This window comes from Gymnogyps californianus, chromosome 18, assembly GCF_018139145.2.
Source record: "Gymnogyps californianus isolate 813 chromosome 18, ASM1813914v2, whole genome shotgun sequence".
Classification (NCBI taxonomy): Eukaryota; Metazoa; Chordata; class Aves; order Accipitriformes; family Cathartidae; genus Gymnogyps; species Gymnogyps californianus.
In genome coordinates this window covers 541451-564937 of record NC_059488.1, presented here as the reverse complement: position 1 = coordinate 564937, position 23487 = coordinate 541451, and the positions used below count along the sequence as shown (strand labels likewise).

The following is a 23487-nucleotide window of genomic DNA, read 5'->3' as shown; positions in this document are numbered from 1 at the left end:
TGCCTCTGCCCTCGTACCCGCACCCCTTGCAGCCGCTGCACCGTCCCGGGGGCACCAGCCCATGTCACCCCCAGGACTCTCCGAGGAGGGCGGAGGAGGAGGCAGCAGGGATGGGGGTGAGGATGCTCGTGGACCAGATGGCCATGGAGGAGCAGAGCCACGCAGCCACCTGGCCCAGGGTGGCCTCAGCCACTTGTACAGCGCTGAAAACTGCTCTGGAGAAAAGTGGAGAGCTTTCGGGGCTCAGCTTCCAGCCAGACACAGCTTCAAGGGCTCAGAACGGGGCAAGGGGAGAAACTCTCTGACATATGTTATGCAGATGGTCCCAGGACGTCAACCAGAGGAAGGATAGCTGCCAGGGAAAGCCAGAAGGAGCATGAATAAGGGTAGCTGTTGACTTAATACATAATAAAGATCATTTCCTAAAGCTTGTCTAGCACCGGGAACAGAGGACGGAGCCTCCGGTACGGCTGCATATTCAACTGGGAGGAGGGTGCAGCGATGGAGCTGGGGCTTCACATGCAGCGCTGGGGTTTTGTGGGACCTGGGTCAGGCAGGAAACTCAGCTTCCAGCATGGCCAGCGTGCATTTGGGTAACGAAGAGCAGTGCCGTGCCTGACTGTTAATGATCCGAGTGTTGGACTCGTCTGCAGAAAGTAAAGCTGCGGTCCTGTGCAGTTTCCAGGGCTCTGACTCTGACAGTCAGAAAATGGATCTCTCCAAGCCTTTCCATTTCTGGTGCCAAAATGCGATGCTCCTGAAGGTCTGGGGGATGCTTGGTAGCCAGATTTCCACCTGCATTTTAGTTTTCGGGTGAGACCCTTTCGAGTATGAGCTGGTGGGACGTGCACCCTCACTGTGTTTCCAGCGCTGGGGCGATTTCAGAGCTCAGATTGGGGTGGTTTTTCCAGCCTGCACATTCACCACCCTCCAGCATCGTCTGGCCAAGAGCTGAGCTCTCACCTCCAGCTGGGTAAAACTCAGTAGCTTGATGAAGAGGAGCAGCAATGAGCTGCACGGCAGGGAGCTGGGCAAGTTAACCCTTCTCCTGCCACGGCGCAGGCTCCCTTGGGATGGCTCAGGAGCAGACTGGCATGGGGAGGTGTGTGCCCTGGAGCCGCACGGTGCAGGTTTGCACACCCAGGAGGGGTTAACCCTCACCCCAGAGGTGGATATAACGCACATTTATGCAGGCAGGAAGGCAGCGCGCTGGCACAGGGCTGGAGGAGAGGAGGCACCGGCAGTCAGGCAGGGAGGAGGGTGGGAAGGGACGGCTCGCCCACCGGCCCCCAGCAGCTCCTGGCACAGAGCTCACCCTAAAACGAAGGCTTCGGGGATGCTGCGTAACCTCATTATAGGCAGTTATTACTGGTTTGGCTTTGTTATTAAACTTGTAAGCGCTGGGAGCCTGTCCCGGAGCAGCACCCTGCTGTGCTGGGTGCTGTATAAACAGGGCTTGCGGCTACGGTGAAGGTTGGGTCAAGGGTGCTGTGGCAGCTCCAGTTTTTGGAGGGGCTCAGCCCCCGTCTCGGCAGCTCACAGCCCAGCTGGGAGGAAAAATGAGCAAGTGAGACTTGAGACGGCTGAAAGGCAGCTGGAGGAGACAGAGGGACCCGAGCGGGGGGATGTGTGTGGCGGGAGGGGGGGGTTGAGCGTCATTTTTTTTTCCCCTGGGAAATTCAGCTTTGCATGTGGGTTTAGGTGTAATGTCGGGTGAGATTCTCATCACGGCGAAGGCCTTGAGGTACCAAAAAGGGCTTTCGGTGTCGCTGACGATTAGGTGCCGACTACCCAAGGCAGCGTGATGGCAAGGCAGCAGCGGGATGGGGTTTGTGGTTAGGGACCTGCAGCCGTCTGCGCGGCGCTCGAGGGAGCGCATGTGCGCCGAGAGGAGCAGAAAGCAGAGATCACAAAACCTTGGTTCCGTCCCTGCCGGATGCTGAGCCCGCTCCGGCAGCCTCCGCGTGTCATCTGTGGATGTGCTTGTGCTTCTCCTCTCCTCCCATCCCTGCCCTTCTCCAGGGGAGCTGACAGACCCCCCACACCCCAAAAACCGCATCCTTTTCTCTCGCTCGGAGCAGCTGCAAACTGGCAGGTGAAAATGGAGAGGGGGGTGCCCTGACACGGAGGCAGCGGGAGCTGGGGTGCCCCGAGAGGGAGCCAGCAGGAGCTGGGGTGCCTGCGGAGCCTCCGGGGCTCTGTCACCTCTGACCTCCCGTTCTTGCTATCTCCCCAATCTTGTTAGCAGAGGAGCTCCGCTAATTTGCCCGTTTCAGCGCCCGTGGTTCATGCTCCCAGACAAGCAAGGCCCTTCTAGCTGTCAGGTGAGCCTTTCCCAGAGCTTATGCAAATGATACTAATTAAAGGCATTCTTATCTGTTCGATTTCCCACACCTTTTGCCTCCGAGGGGGATAGAAAACTTCATGTTTTAACTCCGTATTTCATGGCAGTCGGAAGGACTGCCTAGGGAAAGCGTTGGGAAATGCAGCGGGTCACTCCTGATGAGAAGAGCTGGCTTATGCAAGTGTTGAAACACTTTATTATGCATGAGAAACCTTCCAGAAACGGATGACTAATAGCAAAGCGGGAGCAGAGAAAGCAGTGGGAACGCAGTACCAGGCTGGCATGGGATCCCATGTCATCTTACCAGCTTAGCAAGGTTGGGCTAGGTCAGCACTTGCCTAAGAGACCTCTCAGAGTACCTGGCTGGCAATGAGGGAAGTGATGTTAATGATTCAATAAACAGAGCCCTTCCCTCTTTGTGAACCAAAATGCCCCTGTACGATGCCAGGAACCCACCAGCAGCCCCGTATTTCCACTGGCAGCATGTTACTTAGCTCGAATGGCCATAAAAATACCGGTGCTCATTGTGCCGGGAGGTCTGGTGGAGGGTGCACAGGCTGCATTCCCATGTGGGACCATCACAGTCCACCTCCCGGCACGGCTCTCGCCGTGCTGTTGGCAGGCAGGGCTGCCCAGGTTTTGGTGGCCGCTCAAGACTGTTGTGTGCACCAAGAGCCATTGCTCCCTGGAAGGACCGGACTAACACACCCGTGCATCTCATCTGCTGCTGGGGTGGGTTTGCTGGTACCCAAGGACAGATGTTAGACCATTTGTAACAGAGCAGGAGCAGCAACGTGCGCCGTTACGATTCCCAGGTACTGGTGATAAGAAGGTCAATGAGAAAAGCTCTTGGCATAAAGGGGAAGGGAAACAGCCCGGCCAGCTGCTTTCTGAAAATCCCCTTGGAGGTGCGGCTGTCCCAGGGGCCCGGCTCGCTGCCGCTCTGCAGCTAGAGGTGGCCTTCGCACCCGCAGGGTGGGGGAAGCTCGGGTGGGTCAAATTGCTGAGGTTTCTGCTCTTTGTGCAAGGACCTTGAAGGCGCTGCAGGGCAGAGAAGAATCCAGCCCACAGTGTTGCTGGAGGAAGAGGAGAGTGTCTGAAGGTCAAAGCTGTGAGTGCAGCAAGGAGGAGCTGGAGATTTGGGAAAAGCGTGCAAAAATATACACGTGGGCAGATGAGCATGATCAACTCCTGACTTGTGTTTGGAATTTGCCATGCAGTTACCTGGTTTTCTTTCACTGTCCTTCCCACCATCTCCGTCCTTTCTGAGCACTCTCTGCTTCGGGTGATGGGCCAGAGGTCTGCTGGAGGCAGACCTGTCTAGCTGTAACTCCTGGGCTTGGAGGCTGCACGTGGGCAACCTGTGCTGGGGAGATAGCTGGCTGAGCCTCAGCATCCTGCATGCCCATTCTGGGGAGGTTTCTAGTCTTGCTAAGTCCCTGAAAGAAACTCTTGGATGCTCAAGGACTGTGCTTTCACAACCAAAATGAGAGTTGCAACCTCCATCCGGAGGAGTGGCCCTTTCACCAGATGATATCCATCTCGGAGAGAGGGAAAGAAAGAAAGGGAAGAGGGTAGGCGGTGAGTAGGAAAAGAGATATCACTCCAGGTGGCTGTTGAATAGTCTTGTGATATGGCAAGCAGAAGACGCCCAAGGAATTGTCCTGACATGAGCTGCCCTGAATTGCCCCAAAGAGTTCACGCTGGGCACTGTTGTCCTTTACAGCTGATTTTGATACACTGAGGATTTCCCAAGCCAGAAGCTCTCCAGGCAGAGGGTTGTGTCTCACCGGTAAAACCCCTGCCAAGGTGATCCCTCAGTGACGTTGGCCTGTGATGTTTGTCAGCAGAGCAGACGGAAGGAGCCCTGCGAGCCCAGGGACCATTTTGGGGACGGCTCCTCTGGGCAGAGCTCAGCATCACCAAGGTGACTCTCAGAGCACTTTGGAGATGCGGCTTTCAGGGGTATCAAAGGAAGGAGCAAAACTGACTCCACTGCTGTCTGAACTGCTCATCTTCTACGTGTGTTGAGCACCAGCCTATGGACCTCCAGCTGAGCCCACGCCGCCGTCTTCAGCCAAGCTCATACTGGCTCCCGGGGCCCTTTTTGAGTCCCAGAAGGCTCCTGTTGTCTGCTGGACTGGAGTTTTCTTCGGGCTTCTCGGCTTCCTGGGTGGAGGCCCAGAAAGGGGATGGGATGCTGAGATGGCCCCGGAGCTCTAGGCTGAAGCATCCAGTCCCTCAAGTCCCGGGTGGTTCGTGCGTCACTGCTGGTGAAATCCCCACCCAGGAGGGCTGGGAGAGGCAGGGATCATCCTAAACAAAAACAAGCCACTGGACGGGCTGCCAGTATTGCAAAAGGACATTCCACCTGCCTTGTCCTCCTCGGCCGCGCAGGCAGGGAGAGCCTCGCTGCGCAGCAGCTGCCCGCTCGGTCGGGGTGGCTCAGGCTGCTGGGGCTGGGGACCAGCGCCTCGCCAGGCTCGGGGACCACAGCAGCACAGAGATCCACGCCAGCTCTCCCACTGTGACATCACAGCAAGATGTGACATCACAGTCCCAGTCCAATGACATCAGCCTTTCTAATCCCCATGTCACAGCTCTCGGTGGTGACATCACAGAGCAGGCTGGGCTTCAGAGTGTTCCTCTGGGTGCAATGGATGCTGGCACGGGTCCCAAGGCAGGAGTACGTGGGTGCGGGGCACCAAGGTGCGGCACCTCGGTCAGGACACCCAGATGGGTGCAGGGAGAGGGGACAACAGTGAGGGACCGCAGTGGGGACCACAGCTTCATCCAAGATGGGCCACACCCGCTCCTCATCCTTGACATGGACATGGTGAGCAGAGCCCGGGGAGGCAGGAGGAGATGTCACAGCCGTCCGCCCCTGCCCAGAGAGCCTGAATTCGGCACCGACCTCACCGGCCCTCCTGCCGAGCGGGCAGCCGGCACAATGCGGGGATCGGAGTGGGGATGTGCTCACCTGGCTTTGCCCGGCCGGCTGCACGTGTGCCGTGTGGGGGCACCCAGCGCCTGCCCGGGAAGGGGCTGATTCACACGGGGCGCTGGAAGCCGGGCTGCCGTGGGAAAGCGCGCCCGCCATGGCTCCCGAGCGCCGGGATTGCTTCAGCGGGGGTGCAGCCAAGATCCATTTCACAGAGGGCAGAGCAGATCTAGGCTGGGATTTACCAGTGACTAAGCGTGTGCTGGCAAGGGCTGCCCTAGCGTGAGAAAGGCAGCGCTGCTCCTCCTCCGAGGAGTGCCCGCTGCCGCCCTGCGACCCGCAGCCCTCGGGGGCACCGGGGCACCCCACCGTGTGACGGGCGCACGGGTGTCAGCGGACCGGGTGGTGCTATGCAGTCCGTGGGGGCTGCAGCCGCCCGGCCCCCTCCTCCCAAGCTGAACTCACCCCTTTTCTCCCCCATGGCCCAGCACTTACACCAGCCACGTGGACGGGCAGGACGGCGTGAGCAGAGACGCTGTGGCTCGGCCCGCTAGGCACATCGTCCCCAGGGCAGGGCTGGGGTGTGGGGCAGAAGCTGCTACCCCCACCCCAAGCCGGGCACAGGGGCTGGGGGGGACCCCGAGATGTTGCGGGTGAGAAGCCAAACCCTTCGCTGTCGTCTCGTAGCCCCTGCTTGCAGCAGTTGCACCCCCAGGCAGTGTTCTGGGGTGCCGCCATCTCCTGCTGTCTCACTGCCACAAAGATTTTTGCCCTTACGTCCACCCCACTTCATGGGGGCCACAACTAATCCTGCCACGATGGGTCTGGGGAAACCAAACCTTCCCAAGGAGGAACAACCCATCCCTTCCCCAGCAGAGAGGCTCCCCACTTCCTTATCCTTAAAACAGAAGCAAGATCCACGCAAAAAACTGCTCCATGTCCCCGGGCGGTGACACTGAGACACAGAAGGCTGTGGGAAGCCGTGTCCCCAGGCAGGGGCCGAGCATCGAGCCCAAGGCCACCACCAGCCCCTGCATGGCAGCCATTCAGCCCGGCCTTATCGAGGTGGCAGGCTGCCCTGCTCGCATCATCTCTTCTCGCTCGTTTTGGCAAGGCATTAAAAAAAATTAATTGCAATTTTTTATTACAGCTAATTGGCGCTGCTGCTAAGTGGCTTATCTGGCTCCTGAGCCTGCTCTGTGTTTTTGGGAAGCTGAGGGTGGCGAAGGCCCGGAGGCTGGGGAGATGGTGTGGGGCACGGAGCCTCACGGCAAGCGTCTGGCAGCCCCGGGTGAGTGGGAAATGCTGAGCTACCTGTGGGCTGCCAGGGCGTACCTGGCCCAGGGAGGTGGATTGCCCCTCGTTTACAACGATGATGGATTTTAGAGAAGCAGAGAAATTTGCCCAAGGTCACTCCGTGCACCCGAGCGGGAGCCAGGAGCCCATGCCCGGCATGCTGGCACCGCTGCCCAAACACCGTGGCGTGCTCCAAACTGCTAAGGCTGGGTCTTAAGGTGGATTTGGTGTTTGTGACGGAGGGGAGATGAGCCCATGCCCACACAGGGTGCATGTCCGTGCCTGGCAGGGAGGGCTGGGGAGGAGGGTGCTGTTTGCCCCTTGAGCCCCTGCTGCACCCATCCCGGGTGGTCTGGGACCTCTCTGGGAGCCTCTGACACCCCGGTGCAGCCAGTGCTGCTGCTGTGCCTGGGAGGTGCTGTCCCACATCTCTCCCACTGCCAGGCTCAACGCCCTTCTCCAGTGTGCAGCCCCCTCCCCTGTTGTCACTGTCACGGGGCAGCGGGGCCAGCCCGGGCAGAACTTGGCACGTGTCTCTGGAAGCTGCCTGTTGCAATCCCACAAATCCCAGCAGGCGCCCTGTGAGCCACACAAGGGCTTTGGATGCCTGCCGGGGTGGTGACACCCGTGGCTCCAGGTCCAGGCTGTGCAGGCTGGGACATCCTCGAGCCTCAAAGTGACCGTCCCGTCCCGCAGCATCAGCCCTGACTCCACCATCAGAGCTGGCAAGGGCTGGAGTACGGCTCTGCTGCGCAGCAGCATCAGGGTCCGTCCCATGGCTGCGGGTCACAGCTGCCCTAAAAGAAGGAGCCCATCTGTCTCCCTCCCTGCTCATCCCTGGATGCGTCCGTGCTCCTCTTCTCAGCCATCTTTCAGGATGGATCTGGCCCAGCTGATGATGGGCTGCTGCCACAGGCACAGCTGAGCCGGTGCAGAGCTGAGGGAGGGGGAGGCGAAGGTGTGAAAAGGAGCCACTGAGCTCCAGTCCTTGTTAGTCCAGACAGCTGAAGCCTGAGGAGATCAGATCCGATGGTATCGGGTGGCCTCCGCAGGTCGCAGTGTAACCCTCCCTTGCGTGAGGCTGGCAGTGAACTCCAAAGCAGCACCTCCTTTCTGATCGGGTAACTCCAGTGGCTGACCTGGCTCCGCAGAAACTCAAGGTCACTCAAATAAGATGATCTTTCTGCTTCCCTGGGGTTTCACCCAGGTTCATTTCCCTGGGTCCCTGGGTTTGAACGTGAGAGCGAGGAGGGTGCTTTGCCCCGCGCAGGGCAGGGAGAGCACGCTCAGACCCCTGCAGCATCAGCGCTTGTGTCTCGCCTCCAGGGCGAGCGAGGAGGAGACGGGCTGGTGAGCCGGAGCAGCGCGCTGGGGTCTGACCCACGTTTGCAGGAGTAGGAATTGTCTGATGCTTGCTGTGCAAATCAGGGGATTGCTGCAAAGTTCCCCTTTAAAAGTGATGCAGCGGCTTCCACGTCATTTGGGTGCTTTCAAGATTGCACCTTGTCCATGTCTGTCTGTCTCTCTGTGCTGCTGCTCCACGGGGCTGGAGCTGCGCAGCTTCGGGGACCGGAGCCCGGGCATCCTTTTATGGCCAAATCATGCCCAGGCTGGGGAGCGTGTACTGGTTTTGTGGAGGCTGCTGGTGGAAATAACCTCCTCCTGCTGCAGGGCAGAGCTGGGACATGGTGGTGAGCTCGTTTTCAAACAAATCATCTTCCCCCTGTCCTCCTTCAGGCAGCTGTGTGGGAAGAAGGGGCATCGCTGCACCTCGCCATGAACCCAGTGCCGCTCCAGCTAGCACGCCACAAACCGGCAGAGCTGCCGCGGGCCCGCGCTGGTGCCCGGTCAGGAGGTGGAAAAACCTTTCTGGTTTCAACAGGCTTTGGAGCAAAGCCCCGGGCAGGGAACTTGTTCTGGTCGGTGAAGTTATGCACCTCTCTCCCTGCTTGCCTTGGGTGCAGCGTGCTCAAAATGCTCCGCAAGCAGAAAACGGCCCCTAAAAACAAATAGCTGACGAAAGATGTTGCAGCACATCCCAGCACCCAGCTCCCATCCAAGCAGGGAGGGGGAGAGGAGAGCAAAGCTGTCAGGGAGCCGGCTGCGATGCTTCCAGGGAGATTTAGTGCCAATCACTTCTGGGTGAGTGCGTTTGGCCGCTGGCTGTACCCTGGGCTCAGCCCGAGGCACCCGGCTGCGGGTGCTCCTCGGCGGTGGGATTTGGGGAGCTCCTTGAGGGGTTTGGCTCCCTAAGGGCCGGCACCCAGTGCGTGCAGGCGCTTGGAGACCTCTCCAAGTGCGTTTTGGCAAACCAAAGGTGGGGTTAGAAAATCAGACTCGGCGCTTGCGGTGCTGCGGCAGAGCTGGGCCAAGCACAGCCAGCTGAGACCCCAGCGTGTCTCGGGGTCCGTGGCCGTCATCCATAGTGTCTATGAGACAACAGAGAACAAATCTTGAAGCCACAGCCCAACCTTTGGGTGTCTGCTCGATGTTTTAAGGCAACCTCAGTTTCTGGTGTTTTCTGGCATTGTGTAGGGCTGGGAGGTGAGGTCTGCCGGGGGAGTGGGCAGCAGTACCGGCAGCCTGGCATGAAGATGTGGCTAAGCACTCTATATTGTGCCTCTGGAGAGGAGGTTCTTGTGGCTTGTGAACCTCAAAATTTGTGTCTGCTACCATTCTGCCACCCCCGCCTCAGTGGGACAGGCCTTGCCTCAGTTTCCCTCTGCCATGATGCGTACGACTGGGGACTGCCCAGCCTCTGCCGGGGGTGCCCAGCACAGGGCTGTGCGCTCCAGGCAGGCAGGAGATGCCTGGGGAGCGTGGCCGCCATCTCACCAACCTCCCCCTCTCTCTTCTTCCAGGTGTGCAACTGCGACAAGTACCTGAAGGTCTCGAGGGAGAGGATGAGGCAGCTGGTGGAGGGCAGCAGGCAGGCGCCGGGGGACGGCGGCGCAGGTGAGCGGGTGGGCGCCGATGGCTGGGAGCGATGTACGACCCCGGCCCCCTCCCTGCGTTTCCCGCCTGGGACTCGCTGCCCTGGGCAGAGCGGGACCGTCCCGCTCGGGCTGGGGGAGACCCAGCCACCAGCCTGCCGCTGGGTGCAGACCCACAGAGCTCTTCCAAGCCCGTTTTGTGCCTGGTTGAGCTTGGGCACGCTGAGCACAGCTCCCAGCCCTCTACCCCAGACACCCAGTGCTGCCCTGCGAGGCACTGGGTCGTGCATGGGATGGCCCAGCCCGGGGTGGTTTGGTGATGTGCCAGCAGTGGCTCAAGTGACAGCCTAAGGCCATCGCTGCCTGACATGGAAAACTCAGCTTGGGCTGCGAAATGCCTCCTGGCTGGCGCTGCTAATGGTGCCTTTCTCACCTGCACGGTGCCTCTTAAACTAGGTCAGGCTGCGGGAGGAGTGAGTCAGTGCCGCCGGCCTGACGAGGCTCCGGCGGGTCCGGGGGGCGGGGGGGGGAAGGCTCCTCCATGCCCTGCCCGGAGCTGCACTGACCCCCCCACGCTCCTCCCCACAGGGAGCCGCGTTTTGGTGGTGAGTGACACCCGCCACAGGCACAGCAGGATGGAAACGTGCCCCTCTCGCTGCTCCGACCCAGCCCAGGCTCTGCCGCCAGTCCTCGCATGTGTTGCTTGCTGTGCCTCAGTTTCCCCATCTGCTTGACAGGAGAGAGCAGAGCGAAGCAGCGGCTGCCGGATGCTCCCAGCCGGCTGTGGCTTTGCTGGGAACCGCACGTGTGGCTCTGGGGATGAGGGACGTGGTGGGGCGGCTTTTCCCATGGTGCCGGCAGCCTGGGAGCGCTGCACTTCCCGAAAGGCCGGGGCATCGTCCCCAGCAGTTTCTCTGGTGAGGGCACTCGCTGTGTGTGTACCCAGCGACCAGCCGGGCCTGTTCAGCCAGTTTTAGAGTATGGGAAATAGAAATGCTGTGGTTTGCATTCAGCCGTGTGAGCGGTTTCCCCTTCCCCCTTCGGGATGGGGATGATGGAGCTGGGGGGGGGTCTCACACGGCACCGATGCTCCTCCACGCAGACTCTTTGGGACCCCCTTGTTCTGCCCTTTACACCATGTTTGCCACACCACGGGGTCCCCATCGTGCCACGCAGCCTCTCGCCGGGTCCCCCGTGTCCCTGGGGGGTCTCATGGGGAAGGTCCCCTGTCTGCTGGGCCAGGTGGGAGCCCTGCGCCAGCCACGTCGGGCATGACCTTGTCGGGGAGCATCCTCCGATAGGGAGCATCCTCTGACACGGAGCGGTCAGGGACCGAAGATGCCACAATGTCCTCGGGGGTTGGTGTTTTGCTCCAAGAGACATAAAATAGAAGCTGTGATTCCTGGGCAGGTGGCACCCAACCCAAAGTGAAGACCCCTGGGGACTTGTCAAGGGGGGTCCCTGGGGCTCTAGCCACCCTGGGGTTTCCGTTTCTGTTTAGATTCTGGCGGGGGCTGCTGGGATTGTGAGCATCAGCGTGAACTCAACTAGGTTGTTCCCAAAATGTCCCACTTTGGGTCAAGTTTTGTGGAAGAGAAACAGGGAACGGATGTGATGACGATGTCCTGCCATCGCTTGGTGAGGACAGCAGTGGCGGTGGGACGGGCTGGGCAGCCAGGGAAGTGGGTTCATCAGGAAAATCTCAGTCGTTCCCAAATCAGGGAATCACCTTTGCGTTTTCCTTCTGGAGTGGGCTGGTGGCAGGGACCTGCTCTGCCCTCGGTCCAGCGCACGGCACGGGGAGCTCAGCACCCACAGCCCCCAACTGCTCACCCATGCCAGGACCAGCCCCTGCTCCGTGGCTCCAGCCCCGGCCATGTCGTCTCATTCATGCCACCAGGCATGGATTCACCACCAGGACCGTGGCCAGATGCCGCTGCTTGGCAAGAAAATGCCCTTTCCCCCCTCCTGCTTCCAGGCAAGGGGGGAGCCTCCCCCCAGGGGGGCTTCACCTCTCCAGGGAAGAGCAGGCAGGTGCAGCAGGAGCCACGGATGCTGGGGCACCCGTCAGCTGTGGATGGGGACGGATCCTGCAGAACCAACCCTTGACATAAGCCCACGGCTGCCCAGGTGCTCCCAAGTCCTGGGGTCCGGCTGCGGACAGCCTGGAGCTGCTCACGTTTTGGCTGCAAAACTCAGGCCAGTGCTGCTCCGTTTGGCTCCTGGATTTTTATGGCAGGGCTTCCAAGTGATGAAAGGCAAATTATTCATCCTGTAATAGCTCACTCCAACTTGGACCTAGGACTTTCCCAGGTTTTAGGGAACATTTTCCCTGACACAGCCGCATTTTCCCTGCATGAGGGCTTTGATGGAACTGATGGAAATAGTTTCAAGCCCGGACAGCTTTGCCCCGTGATGCCTTTTTCCCAGTGGGATGCTCTGAGCAGCGCGGGTGCCTGGAGCAGGCAGGGGATGGGGCAGAGAGAGGCAGCAGTGCTGTGGGTCACCACGTGGCACAGGCAAGATCTCGCTGGAGGCCGTTGGCAGCGTGTGGGCTCCCAAATGACCCAGGGGGATGGGATGTGTCACAGGCTCTCATCTGGCCGGGGGAAGCTTCTTGCTTAGTCAGTGTGGTAAAACCAGCTGGCACCGGGCCCCGGTGCTCAGGGGATGCTCTGCCAGATGAAATCTGGTCCCTGGGAAAGGCGAGGATGGAGCACATTCGATCCGGTTAGGATTCGCCAAACAGAAAAGGCTTCTTTAATCATAAAATCACCTCTTGCCATCTGAAACATTTTGCAAAACATGAAAACAACTGGTCCTGCTTTTCTTTGGGCTGCACTGCTAACCAGGCACGCTGGAGCCTCCGCTCTGCGCTGGAGAGAGGTGGAGGAGCAGGCACAGCAGCCAGGGGTGCTCAGGGACCCCAACGCAGCATCCTGGGGAGCTGCGTAAGCATCCTCCCTGACCAGCCAAAGCTGGTACTCAAGAGCAGCGAGATCTGCACTACCCATCTTCTCCTCCAACGTCACATCCCGCAGGTGCAGGATAAGCCCCAGGCAGCTCTGTGGGTGGCTGGAGGAGCAGCCGGGACGTCCCCGCGCTGGGTGGCAGGATGGCGTGGGGCTGGCTCCGAGCAGCCCGGCTGGGGCACCCACCTTGCCCCACCGGCCCGAGCAGTGACTCAGGGTTTCTTTCCCTTCCTGGCCCTCAGCTCCACGGCGAGCCTGGGTGAAAGCCGGCAGAGGCAGCGCGCAGGCAGGCGGGAGGAAGAGCTGCAAGACCGCAGTGCGGGGAAGGCTGTGCAGCAGCTCCGAGCTGGGGTGACACCAGTACGGTGCTGGGTCCCTCCTCTACGGCTGCCGCACCAGAACGGCTGAGGGCATGGGCTGGTGGGACCCGTTTCCCTTAGCCAGGGTCTCTGATGCTCAGCAGGAAGAGGCCACTGCATGTCCAAAGCCTTGAGGCTGGATGCAGTTTTTTCCTGCCATGCTTCCCTGATCTACAGCCTTTGGCTTTGCCGTGAGCATCGCACCCATCTTACTGCCGCGTGGGAGGGGCGGGCGATCCCTGCGCTGTCCCAGGAGGGCTCTCGCACCCATGGAGCAGCCCATGCATCCTCACTGCTTCGGCACCAGACCCGGCGTGCAGGAGAGGCCAAGGCACCCTGGATGTCTCAGGCTGCTCTGCACGTTTCTGCAAGGAAGGGGACGGGTCCCCGAGGGGCTGCACCCATGGAGCCAGGGGCTCCCCAGCCCCCGTCACCCTCAGACCAGGCAACCCCATGCATTTAGGCTCTCTTCCCTCTGGGGCGCAGCAGGGTAACAGGAGCATGCTCACGTCTGTCCCCGAGCAGGGCGGGGATGGGGACCGAGGAGCTGCAGCGCAGGGCTGGGACCAGGGGCTGCGGTGGTGAGACCGGCCAGAAACACCCGCCGGGCTCGGCTGGGTCGTGCTCTGCCAGCTCCCCCTTTTCAGAAGAATTTTGTTTGCTCATATGAAAAACCACTGCCAGACTAGGAAGCCGGTGGCATTTTCATGGCTGTGGGTTTGCAGAGCTCTGCGTGTACCCGCTGACAGCGGTGTTGTGCCGAACGCTCCCCGGGAAGGAGCTAAGGGACCGTTTGGTGCTCCTGCCCAGCGCTGGGCGCGGGAGCCGGCAGGGTTTTCTCCCACAGCGGCACGGGGAGATGATAGCAACTGAAGGTGCCTCTTGCCTTGAGCTCATCCTCCCTCCTCCGCCCTGGGAACGTCTTAAGATCGTGGCCGGGCTGCTGCAGCCCAGGTTGCACAATCCCGGGTCTTTTGTCCTTTGCTTATCTGCCTTATCGAGGAGGAAAAGATAACCAGGCATCTTCAGTGCCCTGCAATCGAGTGCGTTTCTCAGGCTCATAACTCCTCTTATCGGGTTCAATCTCTCACCGCGGCAAGGTTTCCCATGCACCTTTGTACTCCAAGAATGCTCCCAGGTCTGCTTTCAGCCTTGTGCAAAGCCTTTACGATGTGCGCTTTCTCCAAAACACCTCAGCCTTAATTGCCTAATTACAGATGAGTCTCCCGTGTGTGTGGTTGCGATGACAGCTGGGTGCGGCTGCCGGGCTGGGAGAAGGGCTCTCGGCTTGCACAAGCGCTGCCAGACCCGAGCGCCTCTCGGGAGGCGGCAGGAGGCTGCGGTTCCCGCTGCGGAGCCGTGGGGCGAGCGCCAGGTCCCCGCCTGAGCCAGCCGGGACAAGCACCCGGCTCCTTGCCCCAAGGCCTTGGTCTTAGCCGGGGTGACACAGAGGGACCTGGGCTAGAAATGGGGCCTGGGGGGCAGGATTTCGTGCAGAAGTACCCGGCTCCCCCGGGGGAGTTTGGGTTACCCGATAGTGCCCCGACACTGAAATCCCAAGGGTGGCCAGGGCTCACGCGCGTGGGGATGGGTTGTTTCCAGGCAAATCAGGGCTGTGTGGTCTGGGAAAGGGGAATGGGCACAGGTTCAAAGGAGGTTTGCCCTGATCCTGCTCTGTCCCAGCTTCCCAGGCCCTGCTGTGCCCCAGGTCCCGCAGTGGGGGGTCCCAGTAATGCTGACCCAGGACTCCTGCATTGCAGCCGACAGAACAGGTTGTAAGGACTACAGGTCACTGGTGTCACCATCATGGTGGCCTTTCAATATGACCCCCGCACCGCTAAGGGCCTCTCTGTGGGCAGGGGAGGGTGCACATCCCGCTGCAGGCAGCCCGTGCCCTGTCCCATGTCCCTCCCGCTGGGCTCAGCCCCCCCACCCATGAGCAGGACCTTGCAGTGGGGCACGCAGAGCTGCAGCTCCTGTCCCATCCCTGCCTTCCCTGGGGTTTTTGGGACAAGTCACTTCGCCCACCAGAGCCCCCCTGTTGCAATAGTTCCCATCCAGGGCTCACGTGGGACTGTCACCCAAGTGATCGCCTGTGACCACGGGGTCCCTGGATGCTGCCGTGCCCTTGGGGCACCCACACCCCCGGCTCTGTGTCCCCCGGGGTGAAGGTACAGTTGGTTTTCAGGCACCAGGAACCATGCAGCGCCCCAGGGCGTGAGATGTGGCTTTGGCGTGGGTCTTCACCGCCGTCTCGGTGCCAGTGGCTGGGGGCTGAAGGAAGGGGATCCGTGCCCGGCTGGCGGGGCTCCTGCTGCACCCCACCTCATGGAGCGGGGGGCCAGCCCAACTCCGGGGCGCGTGGCAGTGGCTTGGGCACAAAGCGGGGCTGCTGCAGAGGTGACAAGTGCATCTCTTGGGCTGCAGAGGTGGGATCCCCCCACTGAGGGTGGCCTTGCTCAGCCCAGGGAGGAACCTGACGTAGAAATAAGCAGAATTGGGGTCCTGCAGTATCCCTTTTCCCCTGGACATGGCAGCACTCGCTGGGAGGTGAGACGTGTCCGTGGGTGGGAACAGCAGCGGTTTGTGCTGTTCCCGTGTGGTATTAATTCCCACGGGTGAGCAGGGGTGGGCAGGAGCTGGAGATGTGAGTGGGCAGCGCGTGTCGAGGGCAGGGTACAGCCGCAGCTCGTGGGGAGAGCAGGAGGAGACGGCTCTGTGCTGAGCAGGGCTGCCGGGTCAGGGACAGCGCCAGGGGACGGGGACGATCCTTGCTGCCCGAGGAGCTCTGTGGCCCTAACACGTGTGGGTGCTCAACCCTGGGGTGCTGGGGGGCTGCAGGGCTCAGCCCCCGTCGGGCTCTGTCATCCTCCGGGTGACCCGGGCAAGAGGGGGAGAGGTGAGCGAGAGGCAAAAGGGCTTTTTATTTTCAAGATGTTTTATAATGGGATTATTAGTTCCCAAGAGGTGTTTCAAATTGATTTGGTAAGGCATCGCTTTCATTTCTCCTCCGCAGAGATGCGGTGGGAATCCAGCCTTTGGTGCGAACCATTGCAGAGCTCTGGAAAACATATAGATCTGAAAAACTCCTGGCACGCTGGAAGGTCGCGCTCGGCTCCCCTTGGCCCCACACACCCCACACATGCCTTTTGCTCTGTCTCCGGCGTAACTCCGCAGTGTGCAGCATCTGGGCAAGCCGGGCTGCGGCCCCGTGGGAGCAGCGGCTCTGCCGGGGAGGGCTCTGCCCATCTCAAGGGGGAGAAAAAAACCCCTTCTTCAAAAAATCCCCCCTTTTCCCCAGGAAGATCCTTTTTTTTCTGGGGGATCTGACCCTTTCCCAGCACGGTTTTCACTGCATGCCCAGCTGGCACCTTGTGCCTGGCGCCCGGTAGCCCTTTCGCCGCGGCGGTGAGGGGAGCGCAGGCATCTTCAAAAGCCCTGGAAAGAATTTGGTGGGAGGAGGAGAAGGGGTTTTACAAGCTCCCATTCAAATATGGTCACTTTGAAGTGATGTAGCATTTTCAAACCTTTGAAGAGCCCCAATTAGGAGGGGGCTGGTGCAAGCGAAAGGCAAAACTACTGGGTGACCACCACGGCCTTTCTCTCCCCGGGATTTTAAGGGATGAACTTTTCCTCCCTGCCTGCCTTTTTCTCGTGAGCCTGGGGGGGGTGGGATTGGAGTGTTTGGGGGAGCTGGAGGTTTCACACCCGCCCCTGCAGAGAAGGAGGGGGTCTGCAGTTGGCTTTGCCCACCAGCAGCATGGCAGCTGATGGAGCATGTTGGAAGGGAGAGCAAATTGTCCAGGATTCCTGCAGGAGCATCGAGTGTCCGTGCCCTGGCGCTGGCAGGGCTGGGGTGCTGCAAGGTCGGGCCGAGGAGTTTTCTGGGGGGCTCTGTGGCGGGGAAAGGTGTTCACGCAGCATAGGTGCTGGCTGCTGGCAGTGTCGTTTCGATTACGGTTGGATCTAAAAGTCCCAGCTAAGGTGGAGGTCCCTCCCGTCAGGGTCCTGGAGATGCAGAGGTCTGATGCTCAAGAGCAGGCACAATGAATAGAAAAGGGGAAGAAAGGCAGATCTGTGTCTGTGTGTTATAAACTGAAGGAAAACAAGTGATGGCCCAGGGTTTTGCAGGGAGTCCGTGGATGGTGTGCTTGGAGGCACATCCCGCAGCTTGGTCTCCTCAGCGAGCCGGTCCCTGCATGCCCAGGCTGAGGCCACCCCGTGCCATCGCGTAGCACAGGGCAGAGGGAGGCAGGAATGGGGCGAGGGCAGAGCCCCTGCCTCCTGCCACGGGGATCTGCCACCCGCTGACAGGCTCTGTCCCAGAGAAACCCCCGGAACGGGGCTCTTCCTCCATATCCCCGCGCCGGCTGGCTCAGGGATCTCCTGAGAGCAGCCTGGGTGCTTCACCACATGCCAAAAATTGGAGAAAATGGGAAATTGAGGTCACTGTTTTTTCTCCGAGAATGGATGTTGGTGTCCCAAGCAGACACAGAGGATGAAGGAAAGGCACAACCGCGACCGGGGCTGGGGGGCACTTGCCCAGGGCACAGCGATGGTGAGCCCAGCTCTTGGCCGGTGGCTGGGACTGGGCTTGGAGCTGCTTCCCCTCGTGTTGTGGCAGCGGCCTCCAAACCTGTGCCACTCCTGGGCTGCGTGGTGGCCCCGGGGCTGGTCTGCAAAACCACCCTGAGAACATCTCCAGTGACAGCCTTGACCCTGAGCGTGGCTGTTTGTCTGCTGGGAAGGGGGGGTGAACATGCCCCACCAGCTTGGGCTGGTCATCTCCTCTGGGGAGGTGTGGAAGGTCTTGGGGGACTCTGGGGAGCCCCCCTGAACCAGGGGCTGGTGTGAGCTGAGCCTCCCGCACCTCTCCTGGGCTGTGGCTCTTTCTGCTTGTGCAGCCATGAGTCCAGGCCCTGCCAGGCAGCCGTGGGGTGGCTCTGCCGGGACGGGGCGGCCGTTCCAGGGATGTCCTCTGCTTTGCTTTCCCCGACAATAATCGCCAGCGTGTCCCAGCTCCTGACGGCACTGGGATACAGGGAAGAGCCAGCCGGGAATGCTGGTGTCCCTCTCTGTCACAGCTGGCTCCCGACCAGGCTCCCTCTGATCCTCGAAAGGGAACAGGCTGGACGCCCCAGAGGTGCCGCTGGAGCGATGCAGGATGCCTTTTGTTGTCTTAATTGATGCCTGGCCAGGACAAGTCCCCCCCCTGCCAAAAATGAGTCATCCCGCAGCAATACCTGCAGCCGGCGTCCCTGCCTGCCAGGCATCCTGATGGATGGGAGGCAGCTCAGCCCTCGGCTTCCGCCGCCCGGATCCAGCGACCTGCCGTGCCCCGGCCGCCGGCAGTGAGAGCCTGCACCGAGCTGCCAAAAATGCCGTGGGGTTTGTGGCACTTCGTTTGCGATGGCAGCGATCTGCCTGCCTGGGGGGCCAGGGCTCAGGGCGTACCGGGACAGCTCAGGGCACGCGGCCACACGTTGCACCCCACGGTGCCCCCTGCCCGGGTTATGTGAGGGGAGGTGGGTGTCACGCGTACCCCAACGCCCGGTGTCCTCAGGCAGGCCAGCAGAGTGGTGGGTGTCATGAGCAGTGCAGACAGCTATTAATGGTGATTTTTTTAATTAAAGCAGCAGTAAGGGCTTCCCTTGCTGTTTGCTTGCCCTGTAATGCAGCCCGGCGGGGGGCACAGCCCATCTCGGAGAGCAGGCTTGCCCAACCTGTGACAAGGAGGCAAAACCATTGCACCCCGTACAAGCAGCAGCACTGGTGCAGTTATCCAGACTGGAATAGCTCCCAAGACCATGGCAGACCCCGCTGCTGCCCGGGCAGCAGCAGGACACGGCAGAGGAGCTGCAGGAGGTGCCAGGCGGCTGCTGGGGAGCAGGAGGCTGCACGGGTGCCATGCTCAGGGCAGGGAATTGGTGGATGCTGGTGGCCACCTTCTCCCAAATTCATGGGATGCTCCTCCCTGGGATGCAGGGCAGAGCCCGGACTCCCTGCAGGGATGACAGGCCCCTCACGAGGGTCATTCACGTGGCTGAGCACAGACCCCACTCATCACACCAGTGCCTGATGGTTTATCTGCTGTCTCCTCTCCCCACAGGCAGGCCTGGTGAGGAGCGAGGAGAAGCCCAGCCAGAGTTGCGATGCCGCCATGCCAGCCTGTGACGCAGCCCAGCCCAGTTACACCCCACACAGTGAGTGGCTGGAGGGGCCGGAGCAGCACGGGGCGTCCGTGGCGCTGCGGGGGGCACGGTCCTGCAGGTCGCCGCCATCCCCCCCGGGGTGCTGGACAAAGCCGAGGTCACCGACTTCTACTGCTGCACCCGCTGCGGGAAGGTGTTTTGGGAAGGGTCCCATTTTGGACGCGTCGTCTCCCAGTTTCAGGATGTTCTTGTCGCCGCTGGGGACGAGCAGAGCATCTATGAGCTGAGCTGAGGGGGGACGCGGGGGCCTCACAGCAGGACGGGGACTGTGGGGGACACGCTCCCAGGTGAGCCTCAGCAGGTTTTGGGCCATGGGATTGCAATGTGAGGCTGGAAGGGGGACTCTTGTTTCGGGGTCCACCGTGGAGGGGACTGTCACATTTGCACTGCTGGTTCATGACAGCCCAAAAATACATGGCCTCCATGAGATCATTAAATCAGAGGTGGCCGGGGAACGGACTCTTTGCTTTATTTCTGCCTCCCTCCAGGCTGGGCATGGCGAGAGGGTGGTAGAGCTCTCCAAAATGCCACTCAGGCAGTGCCGGCCCCGTGGCACCCATCAGGCCCCGGCACCCTCACCCCAGTGCCCCTCTGCCAGGTCACTTGCGTTGGGGAGCCAGGAGCCGCATCCCCAACAGCAGCACAGGGGAGAGAGAGCATCTCCGGTGCCCAGAGCACTCCCCAGCCTGTGGGACACATGTCACGCCACGGCCTGTCCCCGATGTCCCGTCTCACCCTGGTCCTGCTCTTCCAGCAGCTCTCCCGGCATTCCTCAGAGGCGATGGGTGGGTGCAGGTGTGGGGGTCGGGGGGGGCTGAGCACTGCTGAGCGGCCACAGGAAAACCTCTGGGTGCACCACAATGCCTGCTGGCACCCACATCACCCCGCGCTGGAGCTGGGGATGCCCCAGCAGAGCCGGACTGGTCCGCAGGCGGGGTCCCATTGGTGCCAAAGCTGTTTGATGGGTCCATCAAGCCGCCCCCCGTGCCCAGGGCTCTGCGAGGCATGCACAGGAGTGGCAGTGAAGTGTGTGGTCCCACCATCACCAGGGATGAGGGTCACTGGTGGGACTAGCCAGCATCCAGAGGAGGCTGCAGGGGCCGATGGCGGGGCCAGGCAAGGCGAGGAGCCCGGCCGGGTTGGTCCTGCAGCTCCGGGCGCTGCCATCCAATGCCTCCTGGTCCAGGGACAGGCTTAAACCGCTCCACCCTGCAACTGAGGAGCATTTGCAGAATTCCTCCTCTAATCCCAGTTAACTGCCAGGCCCTGATGTTATTGCTAAGAGGGCCCGAGGGGCTCTTGGCTGAAGTGTGACATTTACGGGCCAGCGAAATGCCTGCCCAGGCAGCTTATGCTGCAATGCGAGACTCGGGGACTCCTTCCCAATGCGAGACTCGGGGACTCCTTCACCCCCAGGGACATCTCACCCCCCGGCTCAGCCCTTTGGGAAAAAAAAAACCTTTTTCCACTTTAAACATCCCTCTTTCCATGAGCTCCTGCCTGGGCGTTAGTACAAGTGACCCTAAAAGGTGACCATCCCTGCACTGTGCCCGTCTTCACTCCCCAGTGGTCCCTGCCGAGTCCTGGCCATGGGCACGACCCCCTGGTGTCACTTTCCATGGTCACAGTGTGCCATTTTGTCCTGATTTCCATCAGAAGATGGCAGAGGACTCCTGTGCCCGCCCTGTGCCCACCCTTCTGTCCCCATCTCCCTCGCAGCCCTGCCAGGGCCACCCACTGCCCCTCGTTTGTTCCTGCGGAGCCCAGTTTCTTTCAAGTGGAAGCATAAAATAATGGTGCCGCCTTCACCAGCGATGAACGAAGTCGAGGCGGACACCAGCAGCATGGCGACGGCAGGGCTGTGACCACGGCAGCACGCACCACTGGCCCTGCGTGTGCTTAAAGGTAAGGACCCATTTCGGCAAGGCAGGGATGCTGAGCCTGGCCCCTTCCCATCAGGACACGCTGGGGTGTGAGTCTGGCTCTGGCCAGAAGCAGCTATGAGGATCTGTGTTTCCCAGAGGGTTTTGGGGGGTTATTTTCTCTCCTTCCCTGTGCTTGACTTGGCGGAGCTTGGAGAGAAAGCCTCCTCCATGGCTGAGCATCACCATCATCATCACAGCAGTGTCTAATGGACAGTGGTTAGTATTTCGACGCTGGCCGCTGCAGATCGGCCCTAAATCCACTTTTTCTCTCCTCCTAGTCTGGTTTTGGGGGTTGCAAAGCGAAGCCTCACTGATGATGCCCCAGCCAAGAGATGTCCGTGCCGGCACAGCGCAGCCCCTACGCACCGAGGACTCGGGGACCACAGCTCCTGCTGCCGAGGCTTTGGCTACAGGGGGTGCTGGGTCTGGGGGGATTTCCCTGGGGAATCACTGCATCGCTGCCTCTCCTCTCCTCTCCTCTCCTCTCCTCGCCTCGCCTCGCCTCGCCTCGCCTCGCCTCGCCTCGCCTCTCCTCTCTCCTCCCCTGCCCATGGTGGAGGGCTGGCAGGTTCTGTGCTTCGCACAGTCACAGCCAGGGACAGTCACGTCTGTCCCCTCTAATCCGCTGTCCCCAGGGTGGGCTCTCGCCCCAGGAGCCCCCGCAGCCCAGCCATGCCGCGGCGCTGCCCGGCTTCCCCGGGGGCAGGCGGCCATTCGTCCTCCCAGGCCGGTGGGTGCAAGGCGCTGGAGCTCACCACCCAAAACCCGTCTGTTTGAGCAAAACCTTCCCTCCCCATCACATTCACCACCTCCTTCCCCATCTCTCTCGGTTTGCCCTGGAGATGGCTGCTTCTTCCAGAGATGGGCAGAAGAGGGATTTTCCCACTTGGCTGGAGGCTCCCGGGGCCCAGCACACCTTCCTGCACACGCATTGACACCTCCAGCCGTGGGGATTATTTCTCCTAATGGGATTAAAATGCCTTCTGCTGGTCTCGCCTTCAGTGGCTGTCATTTTTCCATTGATTCATTGCGTTTCCCTCCTCAGTTGTCTACATTTTTTGCATATAACCTGAAGGAATTGTGTTTCATGTCCTAGTTTTCCAGCCCTGCGCTCTCTCTAGGTGTCAATGTGGTTTTCTTAATTCCCTCTTTAGCTAAAATTGGAATTTCCTCTTCGCTTTTACCCCCAGGTCATTTTTGTCATGTTTCTGGTGCAACAGTTTGGGACCAGGTGATGATAGCAGAGGATAAGCTGTGTTTTGCTGAACTGGCATCGTTCAATGTACCTGGCCTGGTGCGCTGGCAATTGCTTGTAGGTCTTCGGATGCTGGAAGCCTGGTACGTGGAGGCACCAAATATCCACTTTGGGGGTGATGACACAGTCGGTTGGAGACAGAGGCACTGGTTCTATGTGCCCTGGGCCATCCCCCTGTCTTTGGGCCGTAATTAACTTGTCCTGGGCCATCAGGACGAGCTCCAGTATTGAATCCCATGTCGGTCCAAGGCTTTGGCGTTAGGAAATGGTACCCATGATGACAGGTTTTCTGCCTCTATGTCATGGGTAGATGTTTAAAAATTGTCCCCCATGCCCAAAGGCAGCGTCAGAAGCAAACGCCTTCTTCTGAGCAGCTGAGGTCCCTCCGGCCTGAGTCACTTCTGGTGCGGTGACAGGACAGTGGCCTTGCTTGGACATGGACATGCTTGGACGGAGATGCGTCCAGCGTGCCAGCTGCAGTCTTGGCGCTACGGACCGTAGCATCTGTCTTCTGATCTGTCAGTGCCACCAGCTCTGAATCTCCCCATCCCTCTGTCCCATCATCCCTCCATCCCTCCCCATCCCTGCTCAGGGGCAGGAAGGCTGCCCGAGGCTGCCAGGACAGTTTTCTCCCTTGAGCCCTTCCCAGAGCCCTCAGGTGTCCAGGCTGGGTGGCAGGAGACCTGCAGAAAGGGGCACGTGGGATCCCTGCTGAGGGACCCTCAGCACCCACCTGGGGCATCCGCTGCCCCACGGCTGCAGGGTGCTGTATCTGGCCCCTTGAGGACGTCCTGCCACTCTCAGCCTTGGGCTGGTGCTCTGGCTCTGGGGGTTTTCCCGTTGTCCCTGTGTGTCCAGGTGACCTGTTCAGTGCCTGGAAGCGGCATGTCCTTACGTTCACCCACCTCCGGTGCCAGTGCCCTCGATGCTCCGCAAAACAGTCATCACCTCCTCCAGCACACGAGCCACCTCCTCCGTGAACGCTCCTGGCTTGTGCCTTGCCATATCCTCGTGGGCAACCAGACCCCCAGCTCCCCTGGCGCAGCACATGGGGACCCTAAAGAGTGTCCTTCGAGCAGAAGGAGGACAAGGCTCATGCTTTGCCAGCAGCCCCTCTACACCAGCCACTGGTGGAGGGTACCGGTGGGGCCACCCCAGCCGGCGAGCATGGGACTGCCAGCGCCGGAGGCTGAGCAGCCCGAGCCCCCCAGGCTCCATGCGGACTCATCCATGTGTCAGCATCCTGCCGC

The 23487-nt window shown here is 60.6% G+C and overlaps 1 protein-coding gene across 1 annotated transcript in view; it reads left to right on the top strand.

Annotated features, from left to right (window-relative positions):
• The window catches only part of EXD3 (exonuclease 3'-5' domain containing 3), a 298010-nt gene extending 278721 nt beyond the window's left edge, over positions 1-19289 (top strand). Inside the window, 3 exon segments of the mRNA XM_050907868.1 lie at positions 9443-9544; positions 18982-19084; positions 19087-19289. Coding sequence (XP_050763825.1) covers positions 9443-9544; positions 18982-19084; positions 19087-19289 — 408 coding nt within the window.
• The last annotated feature ends 4198 nt before the right edge of the window (positions 19290-23487 follow it).